The sequence below is a fragment of the Mauremys reevesii genome, linkage group 11 (genome assembly GCF_016161935.1).
Source record: "Mauremys reevesii isolate NIE-2019 linkage group 11, ASM1616193v1, whole genome shotgun sequence".
In the NCBI taxonomy this organism is placed as follows: Eukaryota; Metazoa; Chordata; order Testudines; family Geoemydidae; genus Mauremys; species Mauremys reevesii.
The window spans coordinates 4,807,314-4,833,876 of NC_052633.1; the positions used below are offsets into that span (position 1 = coordinate 4,807,314).

General features: G+C 48.3%; 1 protein-coding gene across 2 annotated transcripts in view; it reads right to left on the reverse strand.

Annotated features, from left to right (window-relative positions):
- Positions 1-12,582, reverse strand: part of COL6A2 (collagen type VI alpha 2 chain) — a 50,462-nt gene extending 37,880 nt beyond the window's left edge. For both annotated transcript variants that reach the window (XM_039494683.1, XM_039494684.1), the window contains exons 1-3: positions 12,383-12,582; positions 7,991-8,134; positions 2,836-3,434 (exon numbers count right to left, since the gene is read on the reverse strand). In XM_039494683.1, coding sequence (XP_039350617.1) covers positions 2,836-3,434; positions 7,991-8,105 — 714 coding nt within the window. In that variant the 5' untranslated portion in view covers positions 8,106-8,134; positions 12,383-12,582. The remainder of the gene's footprint in view (positions 1-2,835; positions 3,435-7,990; positions 8,135-12,382) is intronic.
- Positions 12,583-26,563: the final 13,981 nt, after the last annotated feature.

The window sequence follows — 26,563 nt, forward strand, 5'->3', positions numbered from 1 at the left end:
GGGCCATCCTTCCCCTCCATTGCAGTGTGTGATTTCGATGGAGCGACTCCCATGCTGAGCGTTCAGCACGTACATGAGCGTTTGCAGGACAGGCCTTCGAGTGCTATTACGCCGATAAGGCTTTAAAGGATGGACTTATGTCAGACAATGCTTGGATAGAACAGAACATCCGTGAACTTAATTATGTCGTGTTGTGGCAGCCATGTTGGTCCCAGGATATTAGAGAGACAAGGTGGGTGAGGGAATAGCTTTTATTGGACCAACTTCTGGTGGCGAGAGACAAGCTTCTGAGTGCGATATTACCTCACCCACCTTCTCTCTCTCAGAGACTTTGTTTGCCAAGATTTTTTTTAATGTGGTCCTAAACTTTGGCTCCCAATTCATTATGTGGGCATTTGAATAGGTTACCTGATTCTCATCAGTGTCAAGTACCCAGGAGTTTCCACTGAAACTAAGGGCTGTTGGTTTTGTTAGTTATGAGCTGAAGTGGACTGTAAGACTGTAGTTTTAAATGCTAGACTGCACACACTGATCAATCACACCTAGTGCAGTATGCAGCGGCGGCTCCATGGTTTTTGCCGCCCCAAGCAGCACAGTCAGGCAGCCTCGGCGGCGTTTCTGTGGGTGATCTGCCGGCCCCGCGCCTTCGGCATACCCACCGCCGAATTGCCGCCGAAGCTGTGGGACCAGCAGACCTCCCGCAGGCATGCCGCTGAAAGCTGCCTGACTGCTGCCCTCACGGCAACCGGCACGCCGCCCCCTGCAGCTTCCTGCCCCCCGGCACGCGCTTGCTGCGCTGGTGCCTGGAGCCGCCCCTGGCAGTATGGTGCCAAGAGGGAAGAAGAGCTTAACATTTGGGGGAACACTGATTTTGTGCAAATTTGAGCCCAGAACCTTTCAAGTCTGTAGCCTTCCTAGTCAAGTACAAGCGTGTTTGCTGGGTTGGAGAATTGGACACTTCAAACAAAGAAAGAATTAACTAAGCCTTGAACATGAAACCAGTAAGAATCCTAAGGAAGTTTATCAATAATTTTTTTAGTCAGACCCTGAGCCTGCAGACACGCATGCACGTTCCTAACTCCATGCATCTGAGTAGGGGGCCCACTGAACACTTCTTGTGGGTCCATCAGCTGCTGCCATAGCGAAGCTTTCATTGTAAAAACATGCTCCGGTTGTCAAAGATGCTGAGTATCTGCTGTTGTCACTGAAGTCAGATCTGGAGGGAGCTCAGCACCTGAACGTTTCTATCCCTTTATGGCTTTGGAGGAAACCTAACTGTAAATGCTTACAGTGCTCTACCTATCTTGATATTGAGAGTTTGCCTTGCACAAGGTGCCCAGGTCTTCCTGAGCATGCAGAGAGACCGACAACATCTATCCTCCTCAGCTCAGTGTGAACTGACCTTCTCACCCCAAGGGGGCAAGAACTCAGTGAAGCCTGGCTAACTACTCCATTTCACTCCAGCAGAGACATCCTGCTCCCAGAGGTTGTGGGAGGGATTTAGGATTGGGGGTGGAGCTGCTTTTCACCCTGACTCCTATTCCGAATAGAGGGAAACTGACAGCAGTGGAGACTCCACCGTTCCCAGAGTGACAAAATGCAGGTTTCAGGAGCTAACCTTCCTCACCCAGGAGAGCTACTGGTGAACTGCAGATTGACCGTTTACATCCCCTCCTCCCACAAAGAGGTATTGGCACCAATTCTAACATTATGAAGTAAAGTAATTTGCCATAAAACTGGTGGCTCAAGTCTGGCTTACGGGGGGTCTAGGATGTATGGAGGGAACACAGACACGGCGATGATAAAAGGCAATGACTTGGCCCATCATAATCTCTCTCCTTGAGATGAGCTGTCAGGGGAGAGGGGGCTCTGACACAAATTTCCCCCCTAAATATTTACTTACCAGCTTATTAAACTGTGTGCACCAGCTGCTTCAACAGTGCCCAGCTTCCAGGCCAGGCCTGGGCTGCACATGCCTTTTGTACTGATTTACCCATTCTGCTAACAGGTGGGAGGGTTAGAGTGGTACAACTGCTTAGTGTGGACACACTTCTACTGGTATAAAGGTGCTTATACCACAATAGCAGCAAAGAGTCTTGTAGCACCTTATGGACTAACAGACGTTTTGGAGCATGAGCTTTTGTGGGTGAATACCCACTTCGTCGGATGCATGCACCCACGAAAGCTCATGCTCCAAAACGTCTGTTAGTCTATAAGGTGCCACAAGACTCTTTGCTGCTTTTACAAATCCAGACGAACACGGATCCCCCTCTGATACTTTATACCACAATAGCTTATTCTCCTCATTCCCTGTGGAGTAAGGCTTGGTCTGCAATTAAAAGCCATGTCAGCATAGCTACAGGTGTGAAAAACACACCCTGACAGCCGTAGCTATGCCGACAGTGCAGACACAACTATGTCGACGGAATAGTGCTTCTCTCGACGTGGCCAATGTTGTTTGGGGAGGTGGCATTCCTGCACTGACAGAAAAGCTCCTTCTGTTGGTGTAGGTTGTGTCTACACGAGGAGGCTATGCTGGTATGGGCCCCATAGTGTACGCATAGACTAAGCAGTACTGGCATAAGCACTTTAATCCTGGTATAACTGCATCCACTAGGGGTTTTGCTGGCTTATCTGTACCAGTGCAGTCAGAGCAGTACAACTATTGTGTATAGACAAGCCCCTGGATCGGCTGTCCTTAGTCCCCAGTGCCTCTGTCCCAGCAGCCCAGTCCGACAAAATCTCTATTGCATCCCTACCTGTGTCACAATGGCCTGACCCTGCACCCTCTGGCTGCAGCGTTAGGCTGGAGTGGTGTGCACCAATGTCCCTTACCATGACTTGGATAATCCGGTCAATGGTGTTCTCATCCACCTCAATGGCACCTCTCTTGGTGGTGGCATAGTTGTTGCGGTACAGCTCATGGGGGAGGTTGGCGATCTCCCGGAGACCCTGCTCGAAGATGTTCTGGCTGGGGGCCACTGCAAAGAGCTTGATACCTGCATCCCGGGCCTTCTCGGCCTGCATCTTCATCCCGCCACAAGGGCTGCCCGTCACATGGCCGTCTGTGATGACTACAGCAAAGTTTACGCCAGAGACTGCCTGGGTCAGGATCTGATTGGTCATGTTGGAGATCGCGCAGTCTGTGAACGTGCCTCGGCCAATGTACTCGATGCCATTCAGCCTGGTGATGTACATGTCCTTGCTGTTGGTCAAGGTGCTGTAAATCTTCACCACGTCTGAGAAGTGAAGTCCCCCGAAATTCCATGTGATGGAGACTTGGTTCTGGTAGGCCTCGGTCTCCAGTTTATTGATGAAGGCTGGGATGAACTGCTTCATGTGTTCCACCAGGCTCTGGATGGGCACAGTCTGCAGGGCAATGCTCTCCGAGGTGTCAATGACAAAGTACACATTGATGGGGCAGTCTATCTTCTCTGTGTGGAGACAATGGGGCAGATAACATCAGGATGGGACTGAGACGGGGCAGGAACAAACCCCACAGAGCAGTGAGCACACAGTGTGCAGGAGCACACGACACAGACCTACCCTTTCTGCACATGGAACACCCCTGGAGGTGCTTATGGTGATGGCTCATGGAAATGGCTATTGGTTAGAAACCACATCATAAGAACATAAGAATGGCCATACTGGGTCAGACCAAAGGTCCATCTAGCCCAGTATCCTGTCTTCTGGCAGTGGCCAATGCCAGGTGCCCCAGAGGGAATGAACAGAACAGGTAATCATCAAGTGATCCATCCCCTGTCACCCATTCCCAGCTTCTGGCAAACAGAGGCTATGGACACCATCCTGGCTAACAGCCATTGATGGACCTATCCTCCATGAATTTATCTAGTCCTTTTTTTAACCCTGTTATAGTCTTTACCAGAGGATCTTCTGAAGGTCAAGTGTTCCACAGGTTGACTGTGTGTTGTGTGAAGAAATATTTCCTTTCGTTTATTTTAAACCTGCTGCCTATTAATTTCATTTCATGACCCCTAGTTCTTGTGTTATGAGAAGGAATAAACAACACTTCCTTATTAATTTTCTTCATACCAGTCATGAGTTTATAGACCTCTATCATATCCCCCCTTAGTCATCTCTTTTCTAAGCTGAAAAGTCCCAGTCTTATTAATCTCCCCTCATATGGAAGCTGTTCCAGACCCCTAATCATTTTTGTTGCCCTTTTCTGAAACTTTTCTAATTCCAATATATCTTTTTTGAGATGGGGCGACCACATCTGCATTCTGTGTTCAAGATGTGGGTGTACCATGGATTTATATAGAGGCAATATTATATTTTCTGTCTGATTATCTATCCCTTTCTTAATGATTCCCAACATTCTGTTCACTTTTTTGACTGCCACTGCACAGTGAGCGGATGGTTTCAGAGAGCTATCCACAATGACTCCAAGATCGCTTTCTTGAGTGGTAAAAGTCGACAGGTACGGAGGAGCACGTGGTTTGGACAGAGACACCCCTTAGGGGAGGACCTATTAATGGAGATTCTCTAGTAAGGAGGAGAGCATGGAAGATGATAAAATACAGGTAGGATCTGATGAGAAACAGTCAAATGAAAAAAGGTCCTATTCAATTACATCATGTAATGACAGACAGCTAAAAAGTGACAAGTTTTTAAAGTGCTTCTCTACAAATGCTAGAAGTCTAAATAATAAGATGGGTGAACTAGAGTGCCTCATATTAAATGAGGATATTGATATAATAGGCATCACAGAAACTTGGTGGAATGAGGCTAATCAATGGGATACAGTAATACCAGGGTACAAAAATATATCGGAAGGACAGAACAGGTCATGCTGGTGTGGGAGTGGCACTGTATGTGAAAGAAATCGTAGAATCAAATGAAGTGAAAATCTTAAATAAACCAAACTGTACCATGGAGTCTCTCTGGATAGTAATTCCATGCTCGAAAAATAAGAATATAGCAGTAGGGATATATTACAGACCATCCGACCAGGTTGGTGATAGTGACTGTGAAATGCTCAGGGAGAGTAGAGAGGCTATTACAATTAAAAATTCAATAATAATGGGGGATTTCAACTATCCCCATATTGACTGGGTACATGTCACCTCAGGGATGCAGAGATAAAGTTTCTTGACACCTTAAACGACTGCTTCTTGGAGCAGCTAGTCCTGCAACCCACAAGAGGAGAGGCAATTTTTGATTTAGTCCTAAGTGGAGCACAGGATCAGGTCCAAGAGGTGAATATAGCTGGACCGCTTGGTAATAGAGACCATAATATAATTAAATTTAACATCCCTGTGGTGGGGAAAACACCACAGCAGCCCAACACTGTAGCATTTAATTTCAGAAAGGGGGAAGTTAGTTAAACAGAAATTAAAAGATACAGCACATAAAATGAAATCCCTGCAAGCTGCATGGAAACTTTTTAAAGACACCATAACAGAGGCACAACTTCAATGTACACCCCAAATTCAACATAGTAAGAGAACCAAAAAAGGCTAAACAAAGTAAAAGAAGCAGCGAGAGGCAAAATGGCATCCTTTAAAACGTGGAAGTTAGAACCTAGTGAGGAAACTAGAAAGGAGCATAAACTCTGGCAAATGAAGTGTACAAATATAATTAGGAAAGCCAAAAAAGCATTTGAAGAACAGCTAGCCAAAGACTCAAAAAGTAAGAGCAAATTTTTTTTAAGTACATGAGAAGCAGGAAGCCTGCTAAACAACCAGTGGGGCCACTGGACGATGGAGATGCTAAAGGAGCACTCAAGGACGATAAGGCCATTGTAGAAAAACTAAATGAATTCTTTGCATCGGTCTTCATGGCTGAGGACATGAGGGAAATTCCCAAACCTGAGCCGTTCTATTTAGGTGACAAATCTGAGGAACTGTCCCAGATTGAGGTGTCATTACAGGAGGTTTTGGGGAAAAAATGATAATCTAAACAGTAATAAGTCACAGGAATCAGATGGGATTCACCCAAGAGTTCTGAAGGAACTCAAATATGAAATTGCAGAATTACTACCTGTAGCCTGTAACCCATCATTTAAATCAGCTTCTGTACCAGATGACTGGAGGATAGCTAATGTGACCCCATTTTTTAAAAAAAGGCTCCAGAGGCTATGCCAGCAAATACAGGCCGGTAAGCCTGACTTCAGTACAGGGCAATCTGGTAGAAACTATAGTAAAGAACAACATTGTCAGACACGTAGATGAACATAATTTGTTGGGGAAGAGTCAATGTGGTTTTTGTAAAGGGAAATCACGCCTCACCAATCTACTAGAATTCTTTGAGGGGGTCAACAGACATGTGGACAAGGCGATCAAAGCAGACTGCAAAGCAGACAGACAAAGGGGGATCAAAGCAGACTGCAAAGAGCTACAAAAGGATCTCACAAAGCTGGGTGGCTGGGCAACAAAATTGCAGACAAAATTCAGTGCTGATAAATGCTAAGTGATGCACATTGAAAAACATACATATAAAATGATGGGGTTTAAATTAGCTGTTACCATTCAAGAAAGATCTTGGAGTCATTGTGGACATAGGCACCAACTTTTCCTGGCTCCGGTGGGTGCTCGCGCCCCCTGCCCCCGGTCCTGCCCCAATTCCACCCCTGCCCTGCTCCCTCCCTCCCCCATTCCAACTCCTTCCCCAAATCCCTGCCCTGGCCCCGATTCTTCCCCACCTCCTCCCCTGAGTGTGCCACATTCCCGCTCCTCCCCGCTGTTTCGCGGTGGCAAGCGCTGGGAGGAGAAGCAGGGATGGTGCGCTCAGGGGAGGAGGTGGAGGAGGAGGTGAGGCGGGGCGGAGTGGGGACCTGCTGGTGGGTGCAGAACACACACCAATTTGTCCCCGTGGGTGCTCCAGCCCCGGAGCACCCATGGAGTCGGCGCCTATGATTGTGGATAGTTCTCTGAAAACATCCGCTCACTGTGCAGCGGCAGTCAGAAAAGTGAACAGAATGTTGGGGATCATTAAGAAAGGGACAGATAATCAGACAGAAAATATCATACCTCTAGATACATCCATGATACGCCCACATCTTGAATACTGCGTGCAGATGTGGTAACCCCTTCTCAAAAAAGATATATTGGAATTGGAAAGGGTTTAAAAAAGGGCAACAAAAATTATTAGCGATATGGAACGGCTTCTGTATGAGAAGAGATTAATAAAACCGGGACTTTTCAGCTTGTAAAAGACATGACTAAAGGGGGATCTGACAGAGGTCCATACAATCATGCCTGGTGTGGAGAAAGTAAATAAGGAAGTGTTATTTACTCCTTCTCGTAACACAGGATGGGCAGGGATGGTGTCCCTAGTCTCTGTTTGCCATAAACTGGGAATGGGCGACAGGGGATGGATCACTTGATGATTCCCTGTTCTGTTCATTCCCTCTGGGCCACCTGGCATTGGCCACTGTCAGAAGACAGGATACTGGGCTAGATGGACCTTTGGTCTGTGCCAGTGTGGCCGTTCTTATGCTCTTAACAGCTAATTTAGACCCATTTTTATATGTATAGTTGGGATTATGTTTCCCAGTGTGCACTACTTTGCACTTAACATTGAATTTCATCTGCCATTTTGTTGCCCAATCACCCAGCTTTGTCTACACTGGGCTTTGTCTACACGGACTTCTTAGAATGGGTGTGGGAGGGAGGTGCAGGGAGGGTAAGGAATGGTGACACACAACGTACACACAAACTGGGCCCACTGTGCTATCTACAATGACATCCCGCCTCCCCCAGACTGAGCTCCTCATGCCCGGACATCCGCACCCCAGCTCATCCCTCAGGAATGGGAGCTGCATGTGTGCCCTGTCCCACCCCCCAACACAGGGCAAGGAAGCTCCTCGGGGCTTAGTACTGGGCAGCCAGTGCAAAGGAGCAGTGAGCTCTGGCCTGCCATGGAGGGGCCCCTCTGAGCAGCCTTTAGAACTGAACCCAGGGGAGTTGTCAGTGTTAATGCTGAATACAGAGGACAGAGGCGGAGAGACAAGTTATCCTGTTGGTACCTGGGCAGGCAGCTGAGCGAGGACTGAAGGCTATGGACTCGTCCTCATCATACTGAGCCTGGAGGGGAACCAGCGTCATGCAAAGAAGAACGGCAAAAAAGGCTGGTTGGGCCATCGTAGCCACCTCACTTCACATTCAGCTTCCTGCAGGAGAACAAACCAAACCCAGGAGTCAGTCAGGGTAAGTAGCCACTGGAACAACACGGGCTGGAGTCTCCTGACTGGACATTTTAAAATCAGGAGCAGATGTTTCTCTAACAGTGCCCTCGTCCCCTGGCCTGCGCTATGCCGGAGGGCAGACTGGCTGATCACAGTGCTCCCTTCGGGGCCTGGAACCTACAATCCACAGCACACTGCAGCCAGGGCAATGCTAGTAGCGACCCACCAAGCAAAGTGCTCGCTGCGCAGGCCGGAGCGGGGCTCCACCCTCGTTCAGCACAGAGCGGCTGTACCGTGGGGACTTGCAGTTAGGTTTCAGGTCTAACTAATCCAGCTAAGTTATTTTAAACACCCCTCTTCTTGGAGTGTGGCTGGAAGTTGTTTTTAAGCAGCTTTTACCTCATGCCAGATGGGTGGTTGCTTCCCCAGCCCGTGTTGCTCCAAGGGAAGGGGTCTAGTGGCCAGCGCAGCAATGCGAGCGTCAGGCTGTCCTGACTGGTTCCACCAGTGTCACTCCACTGGGTCCAACAAGGCCATTTCGGATTTACAAGGATGTGAGATTAGCACCAGAGCCATTGTCTGGCCTCGTGCCAGCCACTTAACCGCTCTGCCTTTGTTTCCTCCTCTGGGAATCGGGATACCATGCCCATAGCTCCCAACCTGCCAGCAGGGTGCTGATAAAACACGGCCATGTCTGCACAGTGCTTGAGGGGCTCGGATGAGAGTTGTGCCAAGCATTCCAGGACCCCCAATTCCTCAGCCCTGTGGGCCCCGTCCTGAGCCCCAGGACTGTAGCCAGCATTCAGAGGGCATCTGCCTATTAAAGAAACACTTCAGGTGTGCTCGCAAAGCACAATCAGCACCCGTTTGTTTAGCTTGCAGGGAAGCGCGTGGAGGACGATGTTGCTGGGCAGTCTGGGGCCAGTCACTGGAGCACAGGCTGGCTCAGGAATTAGCTGATTATCTCTGCCCGCCCCCCCAGCTGGCCAGAGACCGCCTCTGTGTGACCTATGTGCAATGAGAAGGATCCTGAGTCCAGCTGACAGTAGACCGGGGCTTGCAACAGCAAAGACAGGCATCAGCCCACGTGGCAATTTGCTGCCCCTATTGGAGAAGTGGATGGGCATGGTGAGAGATTGCCTCTCAGCCTTCCAGCAGAGAGCTGGGGTGCACTAGCAGCGTGGGGTGGGAAGCTTTCCCCTGGGACTGGCCTGCTCCCATCAGAGTCACTGTCTGAGCAGCAGTTAAAGCAGCCGGGGTCCTCACCCCATCTCAGCCCCCACCCCACCTCAGTGCACCCCTGCCCCACCTCAGGTGGTACCATTACATCTGCTTCCCCCAGCCTCCCCCGGGGGCAGCGTGTTCACCAGGCCCACATGCCAACAGGACCGCGGGTCACTGGCTGGGCGCTGTCCCCTGCCGTCCCCCTGGATACCGTGGAGGGTTCTCTGCTGAGTCCAGGACCCACGTGGAGGTAGTGAGCAGGTTGGGGAGGCGTGGGTGAGTGGGTGGGGGACACGCACTGACCCTCCCCAGGCAGCCCTGCAGAGAGGTGCCCAGGGAAGGTCATATCGCCTGGGCTGTATTACCTACTCTGGCCCACATAGGGCGCCCAGACAGTCTGGCCTGATGGGGAGTGGCCCTCACTGATCTCACGGGCCTGCAGGGGCTGAGGGAGTGATTTGGCAGAGTCCATCAGGGGACCGTCTCAGAGCTTCCCCCAACCTCTCCTCCTCCAAAGTCTGGGAGTCAGAGATGAGACATCCCTGCCGGTGATAGAGACTGGAGGGAGCAGCCCTGGGACTCGCCAGCCCTGGCTTCATGTCCACGGAGCGGATGTGGAAGGCCCCAGCCTGTGCTGTGACCCTCTCCCTGCATATGGTTCAGGCCTCACCTCAAGCAACCTATGGAGACTTGAGGGGGCACGTGCAGGCGCAGTGCATTGTACAGTGCTGCATGCGAGCCCAGGAGCTCACCCATCCACACCTGTCCTAGGTTGCCCTGTTTGTTTGCAGCGTTCCCTAATGGCCAAGCAGTGGCCTGGCAAGGACGGTGGCTGTGCAGGAGACTGCCGGGTCTGCACTTGCAGGCAGAATGGAAAGACACCTCTCCCTCCCCTGAACTCCTCATGGCAAGAGAGCAGCTCCACCCACCATTTGAGATGATCCCCAACAAGTCTTGTTGCACACGATCACATCATTCAATCACTTGTCCCCACTGCCCTTCCCTACAACAGTGGGGAGACCCTGGCTGGTGGAGCGTGGAGTCCTGTGAAATGTGGCAGTAATTTCACAATGAGGGATACAGATTCCCTCTGCTCACAGACCAGCGGGACACCAGCTAGCAGACATGACAGACCTTCTGTCCCATCCTTGAGAGTGGAGACAGCCGGCAGATCCCTTAGCATGCCAGAAGGGCCAGCTCAGTGCCCCAGAACCTCCATGCATAGCCAGGGTCCCCCATACCACTCTGGTCCACTCAACAACTGTGAGAGCTGAGAGCATCAGCAGGTGAGAATCCCTATCTTGTGTGCCTCCTATACTGAAGATCTACTTGGCATCCCCGAGAGAGGCCTGAGCATCTCACTTGCCTGAGGTGCCCCTAGCAAACCTGAGCAAACCAGTCCCAGCCCCAGTGTCTGGGCTGACACTGTATGGAAGCAGCTGAGTTAATGCCACCAGATGGGTTTCGCTCACAGGAAGATAACTATTCCCATGTGCATCACCCCACCAATGGCAAATGTACAATAACGTTTCACACGCTGTATTCCTGCTTGAAGAACCATCCAGGCCCATGGTTTTCATGGCAGTGGCTATGGGTTGTGTTGAGTGTGTGGAGAAGCAGGATATCTGCACTGGAATAGGTGATCTCGGGGCACAACCCTGACACCTGTGGGCTGTGCCTAGGTCTGCAGTCACATAGGCACCCTCTGTCCAAGGCACTAGGGTTTCTTCTGAAAATCAAGTAAGATAAAACTAGGAGAAATCTGTGCCCTCGTCTGTAACAAATGCCCAGGCAAATGCCTTCCTCCTGCCCTCACGCACACACAGGCTGGGCTCACTCAGTGCGGGTGCCGGTAGTTTCAGTGTGTGTCAAACAATCTGCTTAGATCTTTCCCTTAGTGCTCAGTTGTCGGTTCCCAGGCAGATCCCCTCCATTGCCTGGCACCCAGCTCTACCTCGTCTGTCAAACAGCACAGGACTTCAAACAGCACAGATAGCCTGGGAAGGAGGCAGCAAGAGGCCTGGGAATGTCATTTTGTGAGGGAGGAACAATCTCAGTGTGGGTGCCCTTTTCACTTGTGCAGAAACAGCACCTCTTCCAGGGGATGGCTTATACTGCCGTGTTAACCACACCCATCAGCGAACCGCTGGAATTGCCGTACTAGTGAACCAGCCACATGCACATTTCACTGTGCACAGCAAAAGCAGAGTACACTCCTTAAACCCATCAGCCCGAACAAAGCAAGTTACGCCGCCCGCGTACCCTAGCAATAACACTGAGCCCTGTTCAAACCCTGCCGGTTACCTCTTCGCAGAAAATCGACACGCTTGTGAAATTCAACAGACCAAAACACCCGATTTCTGTGAGGAGCAAAGAGAATCTTGTACTTGTGTGTCATTGAAAGTCAAAGAGACGCCCTTGGGTCTAATAATTCAGGCTTTGTAGCAGCATCAACATTCTGGAACTGCTTCAGTGGGCCAAGTCTGTCCCTCAGGTAATGCCACTGGCTTCAATGGAGTTACACTAGGGATTAATTTGGCCCAACAAGTTTTATAGTGACTGCCTAGCCCCTTGGCCATAATGCCTGAAACTTGAGTTCATATACAAGGGACTGAACTTTCCTTGGGTCTTGTGAGGAGCAGAAGCTGCAGAATCTCTCCCAAAAAGGTTTCCTTCAGAAAGTGGCCTCATTAACAATTATTCTAATCCCAAGAGAGTTTGTTGCCCAAAATATCCACACATGTAAATCTCTGAACTATTGAGCAGCTCAGAGAGATAAGTAAAATATACAGCTGTTTACTGTGTCTAGTCTCTAAAAGCAACATGCCGAGAAAGTCTACTGTATCAACTTGATCAAGCGTTCACAAACAGCAGCACTGGATGAGTTATAGGCACAAACACAACCTGAAGATAAAAAGGTTAGTTTCCCTGTTCACATCTGCAGCAGCTTCAAAAGAAGCAGGAAGGTTTATGGAGATATTAAATGGTGAAGCAAGAGTCTTTGCCTACCTGAAAACAAGATCGAAGTTTCCACCAGAAAGTCAAGTCAGGAAAAGAAGAGAAAAGTCTTGGAATCTTTTTGTCAATAGGGCTTCTGCATCTTCAGTTGGAAGGGTTGGATTTCTTTTCTTAGAGTTTTTGGGGTCTATTTTTGATGAAGAGAAGGGATCAGTTGGGAGTGGCAGAGGCTTCTCCAGCCGAGAGCCTCTGTTCTCTGGCAAAAAAGAAACTGCCTACTTTATAATTCTCCTCCTTCAACTCTGTCTGTGACAGAGGCCAAAGATGTCCTTACTCCAAGTATCCACAGGGTGTCACTGCGGATCCATCGAAGCCCCACTAGGCTAGGCTGGGGAGTGGGAATCACCCTCCAATCACTCCTTTTCCTGGGGGTGTCTGGAGTGGGGCGGGGGGATGCTGTAATGTTGCAGTTAAGAGATTATTTGAAACAAAACGGAAGAGGAAATCATGTTTTTCCAAGCACAGGAGCTCTCTCTGTGCCTGCCACATGGATTTCCACCACTCACTCATATTACTCCTCTTCCCCCCATTTGTAACCTATCTTGAGGAGAATGCATAAAATGGACTGGCACATTTCAAAACAGGAAGGCCTCAGACTTCAGCTTCCCGCAGGCTTCACAAATATTCACCTCTTACTCAGGGACCCTTGCAACCTCCTGGCCAGGAAAATTCAACCCCCATTAACGTCACTAATGCAAAGACAAACACAATAGGGTGAATGGCAGCGCCAGTGTCCCCACATCGTCCTATGCCCTCCCTGCCCATGGACACTGCCTTGAACTGACCTCTCAATCTAGGTGTGGGGGAGCAGGCCACTCTCCAAACCCATTCCGCCCTTGGCCTCTCGGAGGGACCTGCCAGTCGTGGTGCTGGGTTTGTAGCCGGTGCATAGCTCTCACAGGCCGAGCCCTGTTGGGTTCCAAGTACAAGCCAGACCCATCATTTTAATGAATACCCATGTTACTATTTGTTTTCCTAATCTGATTTTTGCTGCTTCCCTGCTATTGTAACTGCCCCATGTCCAGTGTGCCCCATGCATTTCAGTTCATAGCAGTCCTGATTTACTGATGAGTCATTCACTCCGCAGTACTGTACATGGAAAAGCCCCACATGGAAAAAGAGCCCCTGCATGTAATATTCCAATTATTTTCCATATACTTATGTGGTTCTCAAACTGTGATGTAGGGACTACCAAAGGTCACAGAGCCCTTCGTGGTGGTCCACGGAATGGAATATTTGAGAACCAAGCAGTGAGGTGGGCTGCTGGCTCATGATAAGGTCTTTCTTTCCCAGAATGCTCTGCAGAGTGGAAAACTTGGAGAACCCTGGAGGCAGGACTTAGGGTACAGTCATATACAGAGGCGGCTCTAGGAATCCCGCCGCCCCAAGCAGGGCGGCGCGCCGCAGGGCGCGCTCTGGCGGTCGCCGGTCCCGCGGCTCTGGGGGACCTCTGGCAGACATGCCTGCGGAGGTTCCGCTGGTCCCGTGGCTCCGGTGGAGCATCCGCAGTCATGCCTGAGGGAGGTCCACCCGAGCCGCGGGACCAGCGAACCCTCCGCAGTCATGCCTGCGGGAGGTCCACTGGTCCCGCGCCTCCGGTGGACCTCCTGCAGGCATGACTGCGGAAGGTCCGCTGGAGCCGGCTGCCGCCCTGCTGGAAAAATGCCGCCCCAAGCGCGCGCTTGGCGCGCTGGAGTCTGGAGCTGGCCCTGGTCATATATGGGCAGTTTCCTTTTGTGAAACACATATGGTATGAACCTAAGTATGCTTGAAATAATAATAAAAATAAACAAAAACAAACAACAAACAACAACAAGGAATGTGAATTTAGAATATAAACGTGCTACTCTAGCTTTTCCAAAGCTGTAGAAATCTTGAGAAATTACAGAGTCGAAAAAGGGAGGAAAGAAGAAAAGAAAACAAGCAAACCCCAAGATATAATTCGTTCTATGGCGTTCAGTGGTGGAAAACAGAAAGAAGAAAACATAAACATCCAATATTTTCAAAGTTTTCAGTTTTTGAAAATTGCATCAAAATAAAAACTGTTTCAAACTTTTCCAGCAAAAATTGAAAGTTTAAGCCAAAACATTTCATATGAATGAATCTTTCAATCAACTCTAAGATAGATAGATTTTGATGATTCCCTTCCCATCTGGTATTTGACTCATTACATACCATGAAAAATATACTCAATCCACGTGTGTACAATGTAGGCCAAATTCTACTCTTGGGGTATGTCATCAGGATCCTAGCAATGATAGTTGGGACCAAGGGTTAGAGCAGGGTCAAACCTGAGGCTGGAAGTGGCAGAGAAGTTCATAGTCAGGTTCCAGGCCAGGGTCAATACCAAGGATCAATACCAACACACAGTCAACCTGTGAAACTCTTTGCCAGAGGATGTTGTGAAGGCCAAAAGTATAACAAGGGTAAAAAAAGAACTAGATAAGTTCATGGAGGAGACGTTGATCAATGGCTATTAACCAGGTTGGGCAGGGATGGTGTCCCTAGCCTTTGTTTGGAGAAGCTGAGAATGGGTGACAGGGGATGAATCACTTAATGAATACCTGTTCTGTTCATTCCCTCTGAAGCACCTGACATTGGCCACTGTTGGAAGATGGGATACTGGATTAGATTGACCTTCAGTCTGACCCAGTATGGCCATTCTTATCAGAGGTCAAGTCAGGTTTCAGGGTCCAGCTTAGGAGGCAAAGTCCAAATCAAGCCAAAGTCGAAGCCTCGCGCTCAGGAGCAGGAAAGGTCAAGGCAGCTATAGGAGTGCTGTACTGATGTTTGAACACTTCCTGGAACACCCCTTGGGTTTATATAGGGCAGGGAGCCAATGAGGAGACATGAGGCTGCTGCCTGTCAGACCCCTTGAGGCAGGACTTCCTATGGTCTGTGTCCACAGCAGGTCATAGGCAGTGGAGCACAAGCTAGTTACAGCTACTGCAGGGTGGCATCATGGACATGTCTACTACCTAGCAGCTCTACAGGCCCAGGTTCTAGACCTGCTGGCCCTTACATTACCTTACCTACACAGAAAACTACCATCAGGTTAGGACATGGGCTCCTAAGATTCCCCTTTCTAGGACATTGTCCTCCTGGAAGCTGTGACTGATTTTTGATTCCAGTCTCTCCTGGACCTCATACTCATCATGTCCTTGGACCTGTACCAGAGATGGGGGTGGTTGAGCCCAGTGAGCAAAGCCATTGTCAATGTAGGGTTAGCAAGAATACATGAAACACTGGGTGTATTTTGAGGGATATGGGTAACTCAAGTTTCATGGTCACTCGGCTGATTACTTGGCTGACAAAACACATGCTGAGGTATGGAAGGTCCATATTACAACATGGGCTATTTGGTGTGGAGGTTTTGGGCTGAGAATCACCCTTTTTGCCCGATGCTGCAAGCCTGGCCTTCCCAGTGCTGTTGGTCATATACTACTTGTAGTCTTCCTTGGCCTTGTCCAGATGGGTCTTGAGTTCTTCTTGGATCTCCTGGGTCTGTTGCACCCAGTCAGTGGCTGCGGGATTGGTGGAGCAGACAGGTGTGGCCAGGTGGAGATGGGGGTGGAAGTCACAACTGGCACAGAACATTCTCTGCCTGGTGGACACATGGTCGGTGTTGTTCTAAGCAAACTCTGTTTGGGATAGAAGGTTTGATCAGTTGCCCTTGTGAAGCAGCACAAGTACTGTTCTAACTCTTGATTCACCTGTTCGGAGTGACTGTCAGTTGAGACATCTGTATATTACCTTAATACAAATAATATATGATATTATAATCATCTATTGAGTTTACTGCTGCTGAAAAATGCAAATTTGAGATATGAATTGGGGCCTCATGTGAGGGTCCATGTATACCTGTACTGGGTACCAAGCACCCTCCAGATAGTGGCGCCACTCTTCGAAGGTCACTTTGATGGCTAGAAGCTCCTTATTTAGAATTTCATAATTCTGTTCACCTAGAATGAGCTTCCAAGAACAGTAGGTGCAAGGGTGAAGGTGCTGTGTCTTTGAGCGAGTATGATCCCAATTGCCACACTGGAGGCATCTGTCTCAGTGATTAAGGGTCATGTCAGGGCAGGGTGGACTAGGATCAGGGCCCTGATAAAGGGCATCGTGAGCTGGTTGAAAGCTTGTTGGGCCTCCAGAGATCAAGTGAAAGTGATGCTTTCGCGCAGATGTGCTGTGAATGGGGTGATTTGGCTTGAAAACCAAGAGATGAAGTGCCTATAACAATTAGTGAACCCCAAGAAGCATTGTTGTTCCTTGATGTTTGGGCGGGGACGGACACCCAGGTCTGTACTGCCTCCATCTTCTTCGGGTCCATTCAGAGACCATCGGGGGACAGGATGTAGCCCAGGAACTCCATGGAGTGCTGGTTAAAGCTGCACTTTTCCAGTTATGCATCCAGACTGGATGTGTTGAGTGTGTAGCATGAAACCCTCAGAAAACATGAAGATACCATCTAGGTAGAGTACCATGTATCAGTCTTGGATGTCATGGAAGGCCTTGTTTATGAAGTATTGGAATGTTGCAGAGGCATTTGTAAGGCTAAATGGCATTACCAGGTATTGTAATTGCCATAACACATTCGAAAAGCTGTCTTCCACTCATCCCTGCTTCAGAGTCAAACCAGGTTGTAGGCCCCCCCATAGGTCAAGTTTTGTGAATACATGGGCCAATTGTACATGGTCCACTAGTTCCAGGATGAGTGGAAGGTGGTATATATTCCTGATGGCAACCTGATTGAGGGCCCAGTAATCCATGCATAGACTCAAGCTTCCATCTTTCTTTTTAACAGCAGAACTGGGGCCCTGGCAGGAGAGGTAGGTGGCCATATGAAGCCCTTGGCCAGATTATCCTGGAGATAGGAATGCAGGGCAGCCAGCTCAGGTTCTGACATTGCGCAGATACAGCCAAACGGCACCTTGGCACCTGATTGCACTCGACTGGGCAATCATAATCCTGGTGTGGAGGTAGGGTGTCAGCATCCTTTTTCTTGAAGACATCACCATAGTCACTGTACTTGTGGGGCAGTGCTGGAGTCAACTCTGATGGTGTTCCCACCTGACCCACAGCCAGGTCCTGGTGGTGCACATCTTGTTTCTGGGGCTCATCAGATGGTGCGTGCAGACAGACTTGCTGGCAGAACTTGGAGAAAAAGCTAACTTGGTGCTCATGCCAAAGGATGTGTGGATCATGAACCACCAGTCATGAAATTACAAAGATTATGGGGAAGTGCATGGAACGATCTGCTCACAACTAAAAGATATCCTGATGGTCCCAAATGGCAACTTCCAGAGGTGGTATATCCTGTATTCCTGGCACCAATGAAATCTATAATACCCAGACGTTGTGCATTATTGACATTAATGAAGTTGTCCACTGTCCTGTAATCCACCAGTGCCCACTGTGGTGGAATTCGTTAAGGCTCCCCTGGAACACAGAGGCAGACCTGGACTTTAAGATGGAGGGAACATGCCTGGGGCATGCCTTGGTGTGGAGTAGGGGGACATTATCTCAGGACTCCCCCAGGCCAGCTCCCTCAACTGCATCTGGGTGTGGTCATTTCCCAAACTGCATCATGCTAGAGCTCAGGATGGGCAGTTGACAAGAGTATAGACAGATCCTCCACAGTAGAATCATAGCCAGTGGCATCAATGGGTTTTTTTTCCTCAGAGGTCACATGGCAGTGGGCACCAGTTGGAGACCGGTACCAAGGGGAACTGGCTTGATGTTAATATGGACCCCTTCCTTTCCTCATGCCATTTGCTGAGCCTACTGTCATTGTGTATGACAAGGTTGACAAAGGCATCTAGGTTGGGACTCCACATAAACTAGCTCATCCATAATCTCCTCACATAATCCCTGCCCCTGTGAGAGTTTGCACAGGGCCACCTCTGCTGAGTAGGCATGGTGAGGATCATCAAATATGGTGGAAAACACCTGGAGAAAGGCAAGCCAGTTTAATAGCATGAGGCTCACTCATTCAAATAGGGTGAGGCCCAGTCCAATGCATGTACTGTCAGGAGGCCACTTTTGCTTGCTCAGGGGGTAGGACCAGAGACGGCACTGGTTAATAAACACCTTGAATTTTTGGCAGTCCACATTAAAACATTCTGGAAGGGGAACTGGATCGTGCCTGTCGTGCAGTGTTTGCATTCTGCAGCCGGGCTACCTTCTCTTGTAGCAGCTGGTCACCTGCGGCGTGCTGTTCCAGCTGGACCTGCAGCGCCACATTTTCATCACAGAGCTTGGTGGACTGTCTATTCAGAACTTGGTTCTCTGTTGTGAGCTGCGATACTTGGGCTTGGAGCCTGGGGAGCTCCTCCCGGGAGTGGTCAACCCATTCAGGGACCTCCAATACTGCCTGGGGCATCCTGGGTAGGAAATGGACCACTGCCTCCATGTTCCCCCAGGGTAATGTCTTCACCATGGGCCAGGGTGGTCCAGGCAAACTGCCAGGATCCCCACAAGGGCAGTCAGGGCCAAGGGTCAGAGCAGGGTCAAATCTGAGGCTGGGAGTAGCGGAGGAGTTCTTAGGTTCCAGGTCGGGGTCAATACCAAAGGTCAGAGGCCAAGCCAGGTTTCAGGGTCAAGGCTAGGAGCCAAATCAAGGCCAAATCAAGCCAAGGTCAAAGTTGAGGACCAGAAGTGGTCATGACAGCTCCAGGAGATCTGCACTGTTGTCTGGACACTTCCTGGAATGCTCCTTGGGTTTATATCGGGCAGGGAGCCAATCAGGAGCCATGAGGCTGCTGCCTGTCAGACCCCTTGAGGTGGGACTTCCCATGATCTGTGTCGAGAGTGGAGTGCAAGGTGGTTATAGCTACTGCTGGGTGGCAGCTCTGCAGGTCCTAGACCCCACCCCAGGCCTTACAATGCCTATGCTGCAATCACAGCTCTAATTGAGACCGCTTGGGTACTGGGGCAGTGAAGCCACAGCAGCGTGGTCTTCAGTACAGGCGGTAAAAGCCTTCCTGGACCACTGATAATCACTTCAGTAGCTAGCCATGCTGCCGCAGCTTCACAGCTAGCGTGTGGCTGTCTATGGGAGCTGCAGTCGCTCCCCAGGACGTACCCATCGGTGTAAAAGGGAAATAATTTCACTGAGGTAAGTGCCATTACCCCAGATTCACAGCACATGGCCGAGAGTGCAGCTTAGCCTGGTATGTCTGTTCCATCACATCGTATGAGGGATGGCTTTGCCTAGATACATTAGAAAATAAATGATCAGTTACCAGAGACCCTCTCGAGAGCTCTGATCCTCACAGCTTGCCAGCTCTGCTGCATCCTGTCATGCCCCTGGGCTGCTTGAAATTGTATTGGCTCCTAATGGCCCCCAGGGAGCTTCACCCACCCAGTGCTTCACCTGCCAGGATTCCTGCCTGCAGAAAAACTCTGCAGCTGCCCATATAGGGAACCCTCTGGCCCTCAGGGAGTGCAGGGACAGTCTCAGGCATACAGTCATGTGGCTTTGCATGGGAGCAGTGAGATAACTTCGATGCAGACTGTATATTTAAGTTTAGGATAGTATGCAAGTATGCTCACACTGACCCTAGGGGCATAGAATCATAGCACTGGAAGGAACCTCGAGAGGTCATCTAGTCCACTCATGGCAGGATTAACTATTATCAGACCATCCCTGACAGGTGTTTGTCTAGCCTGCTCTTAAAAATCTCCAATGATGGAGATGCCACAAACTCTCTAGGCAATTTATTCCAGTGCCTAACCACCCTGACAGTTAGGAAGTTTTTCCTAATGTCCAACCTAAACCACCCTTGCTGCAATTTAAGCCCATTGCTTCTTGTCCTATCCTCAGAGGTTAAGAAGAACAATTTCTCTCCCTCCTCCTTGTAACAATCTTTTATGTACTTGAAAATTGTTATCATGTCCCCTCTCAGTCGTCTCTTTTTCAGACTAAACAAACCCAGTTTTTTCAATCTTTCCTTATAGGTCATGTTTTCTAGACCTTTAATCATTTTTGTTGCTCTTCTCTGGACTTTCTCCAATTTGTCCACATCTTTCCTGAAATGTGATGCCCAGAACTGGACACAGTACTCCAGCTGAGGCCTAATCAGCAAAGAGCTGAGCGGAATTACTTCTCATGTCTTGCTTACAATACTCCTGCTAATACATCCCAGAATTATGTTTGGTTTTTTGGTAACAGTGTTGACTCATGTTGACTTGTGATCCACTATGACAACCAGATCCCTTTCCACAGTACTCCTTCCTAGGCAGTCATTTCCCATTTTGTATGCGTGGAACTGAATGAAGTACTTCGCATTTTTACTTATTGAATTTCATCCTATTTACTTCAGACCATTTCTCCAGTTTATCCAGATCATTTTGAATTACATTCCTATCCTCCAAAGCACTTGCAACCCCTCCTAGCTTGGTATCATCCACAAACTTCATAAGTGTGCTCTCTATGCCATTCTCTAAGATACTGAAGATATTGAACAGAACTGGACCCAGAACGGATCTCTGAGGGACCCCACTCGATATGCCTTTGCAGCATGAGTGTGAACCACTGATAACTACTCTCTAGGAATGGTTTTCCAACCAGTTTTGCACCCATCTTATAGTAGCTCCGTCTAGGTTGCATTTCCCTAGTTTGTTTATGAGAGAGTCATGTGAGACAGTATCAAAAGCTTTACTAAAATCAAGATATACCACATCTACCGATTCCCCCTATCCACAAGGCTTGTTACCTTGTCAAATAAAGCTATCTGATTGCTTTGCCACGATTTGTTCTTGACAAATCCATGCTGACTGTTACTTATCACCTTATTATCTTCTAGATGTTTGCAAACTGACTGCTTAAAAATCCATCAGCCAAATAACTAGAATTAGTCATGGTCCATTTTCTAAACATTGAAATTCCGGATAAAGACAAAAATGATGCCAGCTGTCTCATCGTCGTAAATCCAATGTGTCATTTGTTGCAATACCCTGCTCAGTGCCAATTCCCTGGGTCATAGAATATATCCCTGATAGATTAACATTGCAGTATAAACTCCAGCTGTGCAGCACAAACAAAACTTTTACAGTCTGGACTGCAGCAGAACAGTTTTCAGTTTACATAGATTGTTTTCTCTAAATATTATCTTAAAAGCAAATTAATTGGGACCAGGAAGATAGAGAGGGATGAAAAAAGGTTGCAGAGAAAACCTTTTTGTTATCTCTGTGCTGCGTATGGAAGGGACATAAACTCCTGAGCCAAACAGACTGCTTCTGAGGTTCTGAAATCTCATTATTGTGGTGGTGCTCCCAGACCCCCCTATGGGACCAGGCCCCTGTTGTGCCAGGCATGGCTCAGACAGATGCTCCCAGCCCCAAAGAGCTCACAGTCTGAGAAATACCTGCCTCCCTGAAGCCTCTACAAGCGCGGTGGAGCACAGCGACCGTTGCACCTCCCTCACCCACGTTCAGGGTTGAGAGAGAAGGAGCGAGGGGTGATCCAGCTGGTAGAGTCCCAAAAGGTTCAGAAGGAGCATCCAGACATGTGGGGCCTGGCTCCTTGTGTAACCCTTCTGCCAGGTGGAGCCGGCAGCAACCAGATTTGGGTTCAGTATCTAGGGGTTCCTTTCCATCAATACAACACAGAACCAGCTTGAACCCTCACCCAGTAACCTAGGAAAATTATATACCACCCCAGGTGCCTGAGAGGCAATCCTTCCCCACTCACAAGCACAGAGTCTGAGTGTAGCAAATAAACTTTTAATAAAAGTAGGGAAATCACCCGACATTAATTAGGGAAAATACCGCAAGCAGGATTCATAAATCTAAAACTTTGACCAGGACACTCACCCCAGAGTGCGTGGGGCAGTGCCTTCCACCTCATGTTCTTGAGTTCTACAACCAAAAGTTCCTTTACCGTGCCGCCCTGTGCTCCCTCACCAGACCCCACTCACAGTGGCTGTCCTTGATCAGTGAGGACCCAGGATTCAGAGGTGCATCTGTGTGACTTCAACTCCAACCCGGGAAAGAAGGCACCTGGCTTGCTCCACCATCTGAGTACTTGCTTTGGAGGGTTGTTCTCGCCGCTCCCATCAGGTGACCTCTGCAGGTCAGTTTCTTAGTGATTGTCAGCTCCTAGTGATGCAAGCTGGGCAGAAATGCTGTCCCACCACAAGTATTTTAAAGAAGCCTTATTGAGGACGCAGGAACAAACCATCCCAAAGTGCAGAAAGAATAGCAAATATGGCAGGCGACCAGCTTGGCTTAACAGTGAAATCTTCGGTGAGCTTAAACTCAAAAAGGAAGCTTACAAGAAGTGGAAATTTGGACAGATGACTAGGGAGGAGTATAAAAATATTGCTACAGCATGCAGGGGTGTAATCAGGAAGGCCAAGGAACAATTGGAGTTACAGCTAGCAAGGGATGTGAAGAGTAACAAGAAGGGTTTCTACAGGTATGTTAGCAACAAGAAGGAGGTCAGGGAAACTGTGGGCCCCTTACTGAATGGGGGAGACAACCTAGTGACAGATGATGTGGAAAAAGCTGAAGTACTCAATGCTTTTTTTGCCTCGGTCTTCACAGACAAGGTCAGCTTCCAGACTGCTGCACTGGGCAACACAGTATGGGGAGGAGGTGAGCAGCCCTCGGTGATGAAAGAACAGGTTAAGGACTATTTAGAAAAGCTGGACATACACAAATCCATAGAATCATAGAATCATAGAATTCAAGATCAGAAGGGACCATTATGATCATCTAGTCTGACCTCCTGCAAGATGCAGGCCACATAAGCCGATCCACCCACTCCTGAACTAATTCTCTCCCTTGACTCTGCTGTTGAATGCTCCAAATCATGATTTAAAGACTTCAAGTAGCAGATAATCCACCAGCAAGCGACCCCTGCCCCATGCTTCAGAGGAAGGCGAAAAACCGCCAGGGCCACTGCCAATCTACCCTGGAGGAAAATTCCTTCCCGACCCCAAATATGGCGATCAGCTGAACCCCAAGCATGTGGGCAAGACTCTCCAGCCAGACCCTCTGGAAAAGGCTAACAATATCCCAACATTGACCCTTTGTACTAATTACCAGTGTGGCACGTTATTGACCTATTGACTAAACCCGTTATCCTATCATACCATCCCCTCCATAAACTTATCCAGCTTAATCTTAAAGTCATGGAGGTCCTTCACCCCCACTGTTTCCCTCGGTAGGCTGTTCCAGAATTGCACTCCTCTGATGGTTAGAAACCTTCATCTAATTTCAAGCCTAAATTTCCTGACTGACAATTTATATCCGTTTGTCCTCGTGTCCACATTAGCACTGAGCTGAAATAATTCCTCTCCTTCCCTGGTATTTATCCCTCTGATATATTTAAAGAGTGCAATCATATCTCCTCTTATCCTTCTTTTGGTTAAGGAAAATAAACCGAGCTCCTCAAGTCTCCTTTCATACGACAGGCTTTCCATTCCTCGGATCATTCTAGTGGCCCTTCTTTGTACCCGTTCCAGTTTGAATTCATCCTTCTTAAACATGGGAGACCAAAACTGCACACAATACTCCAAATGAGGTCTCACCAACGCCTTATATAACGGGACTAGCACCTCCTTATCTCTACTAGAAATACCTCGCCTAATGCATCCCAAGACCGCATTAGCTTTTTTAACGGCCACATCACATTGCCTACTCATAGTCATCCTACGATCAACCAGGACTCCTACGTCCTTCTCCTCCTCCATTACTTCCAGCTGGTGCGTCCCCAGCTTATAACTAAAATTCTTGTTAGTCATCCCTAAATGCATAACCTTACACTTCTCATTATTGAATTTCATCCTGTTACTAATACTCCAGTTTACAAGGTCATCCAAATCTCCCTGGAGGATATCCCAATCCTTTTCCGAATTGGCAATACCTCCCAACTTCGTGTCATCCGCAAACTTTATCAGCCCACTCCTACTTTTGGTTCCGAGGTCAGCGATAAATAGATTAAATAAAATCGGACCCAAAACCGAACCTTGAGGAACTCCACTGGTAACCCCCCTCCAACCCGACAGATCACCCTTCAATACGACCCTCTGCAGTCTCCCCTTTAACCAGCTCCTTATCCACCTCTGGATTTTCATTTCGATCCCCATCTTTTCCAATTTAACCAGTAATTCCTCATGCGGTACCGTATCAAACGTCTTACTGAAATCAAGATATATTAGATCCACCGCATTTCCCTTGTCTAAAAAATCTGTTACTTTCTCAAAGAAGGAGATCAGGTTGGTTTGGCACGATCTACCTTTCATAAAACCATGCTGTAATTTGTCCCAGTTGCCATCGGCCTCAAGGTCCGTAACCATTCTCTCCTTTAAAATTTTTTCCATGACTTTGCATACTACAGATGTTAAACTAACAGGCCTGTAGTTACCTGGGTCACTTTTTTTCCCCTTCTTGAATATAGGAACTATATTAGCTAATCTCCAGTCAAACGGTACAACCCCCGAGTTTAGAGATTTATTAAAAATCATCACTAACGGGCTTGCAATTTCACTCACCAATTCCCTTAATATTCTAGGATGAAGATTATCCGGGCCGCCTGATTTACTTCCGTTAAGCTGTTCAAGTTTGGCTTCTACCTCAGATACCGTAATGTCTACCCCCATATCTTCATTCCCGTCAGTCCCTCTACCACTATTCCTCAGCCCTTCATTAGCCTCATTAAAGACCGAGGCAAAATATTCGTTTAGATATTGTGCCATGCCAAGATTATCCCTAATCTCCACTCCGTTTAAAGTTTTAAGCGGTCCCACTTCTTCCTTCTTGGTTTTCTTCCTATTTATATGGCTAAAAAACCTTTTGCTATTGGTTTTAATCCCCTTCGCTAGGTCCATCTCCACCCGGCTCTTTGCCTTTCTCACTGCTTCCCTACACCCTCTGACCTCAATAAGGTAGGTTTCTTTGCTGATCCCTCCCATTTCCCAGTCCTTGTACGCTTTCTGTTTTTTCTTAATCACCCCTCTGAGACGCTTGCTCATCCAGCTCGGTCTAAAACTGCTACCTACAAACTGTTTTCCCTTTCTCGGGATACAGGCCTCTGACAGCTCCTGCAACTTCAACCTGAAGTAACCCCAGGCGTCTTCCGCCTTTAGATCCCTAAATATGTTAGTCCAATCCACTTCCCTAACTAGTCGCCTTAATTTAGTAAAGTTAGCCCTTTTGAAATCGTAAACCTTAGTCTCAGATGCAATTTTGTTTATCCTTCCATTTATTTTGAAACGAATTAGCTCATGATCACTCGAGCCAAGGTTGTCCCCTACAACTATTTCCTCAACAAGGTCCTCGTTACTCACCAAAATCAGATCTAAAATGGCATCCCCCCTCGTCGGTTCAGCTACTTGATGAAGGAATTCATCAGCTATCACGTCTAGGAAAAGCTGAGCCCCATTATTATTACTAGCATTTGTTTCCCAATCTCTCTCCGGGAAGTTAAAGTCTCCCATGATCATACAGTTCCTATTAGTATTTACCTCCTTAAAAACATTAAAGAGCTCTCTATCCATATCCAGGCTAGATCCCGGCGGTCTATAGCACACCCCAATCACTATCCCAGGGGACGCTCTAGTAGTTTTCTTCCCCAATGTGACCATTGCCCAAACAGACTCCGTATTATCCATTGCATTGCTAGTTATTTCGTTACATTTCACCTCATTATTGACATACAATGCTACTCCCCCACCTTTACCTTTGTTTCGGTCTTTCCTAAACAGCACATACCCTTCCATACCTGTACTCCAGTCATGGCTACCGTTCCACCATGTTTCGGTTATTCCTACGATATCCGGTTTCAATTCTCGGACCAGGAGCTCCAATTCCTCCATTTTGTTACCTAAGCTTCTCGCATTGGTGAACAAACATCCTAATTTTTGCTGTTTGGCTCCTCTCACCCTTTTCACGCAACTTGGTAGGGACACAGTACTACCAGTATGACCTGTCGGTCTAGTATCCGTCCCCCCCGCTCTTCCTTATGCCTAACCCTACCCCTCTGGCTATATCTGTTGTTATCCTGTTGTTCTCACTCTCAATGTATAAATTTGGCGTGGAGAGTACCTGGACCTCTCCCAACCGTCTCCCCCCAATGTCTAGTTTAAAGCTCTTTTAATCAGATGAGCCAGCCTCCCTCCTAGAATTCTACTTCCTTCCCTACTTAGGTGGAGCCCATCCCGTGAG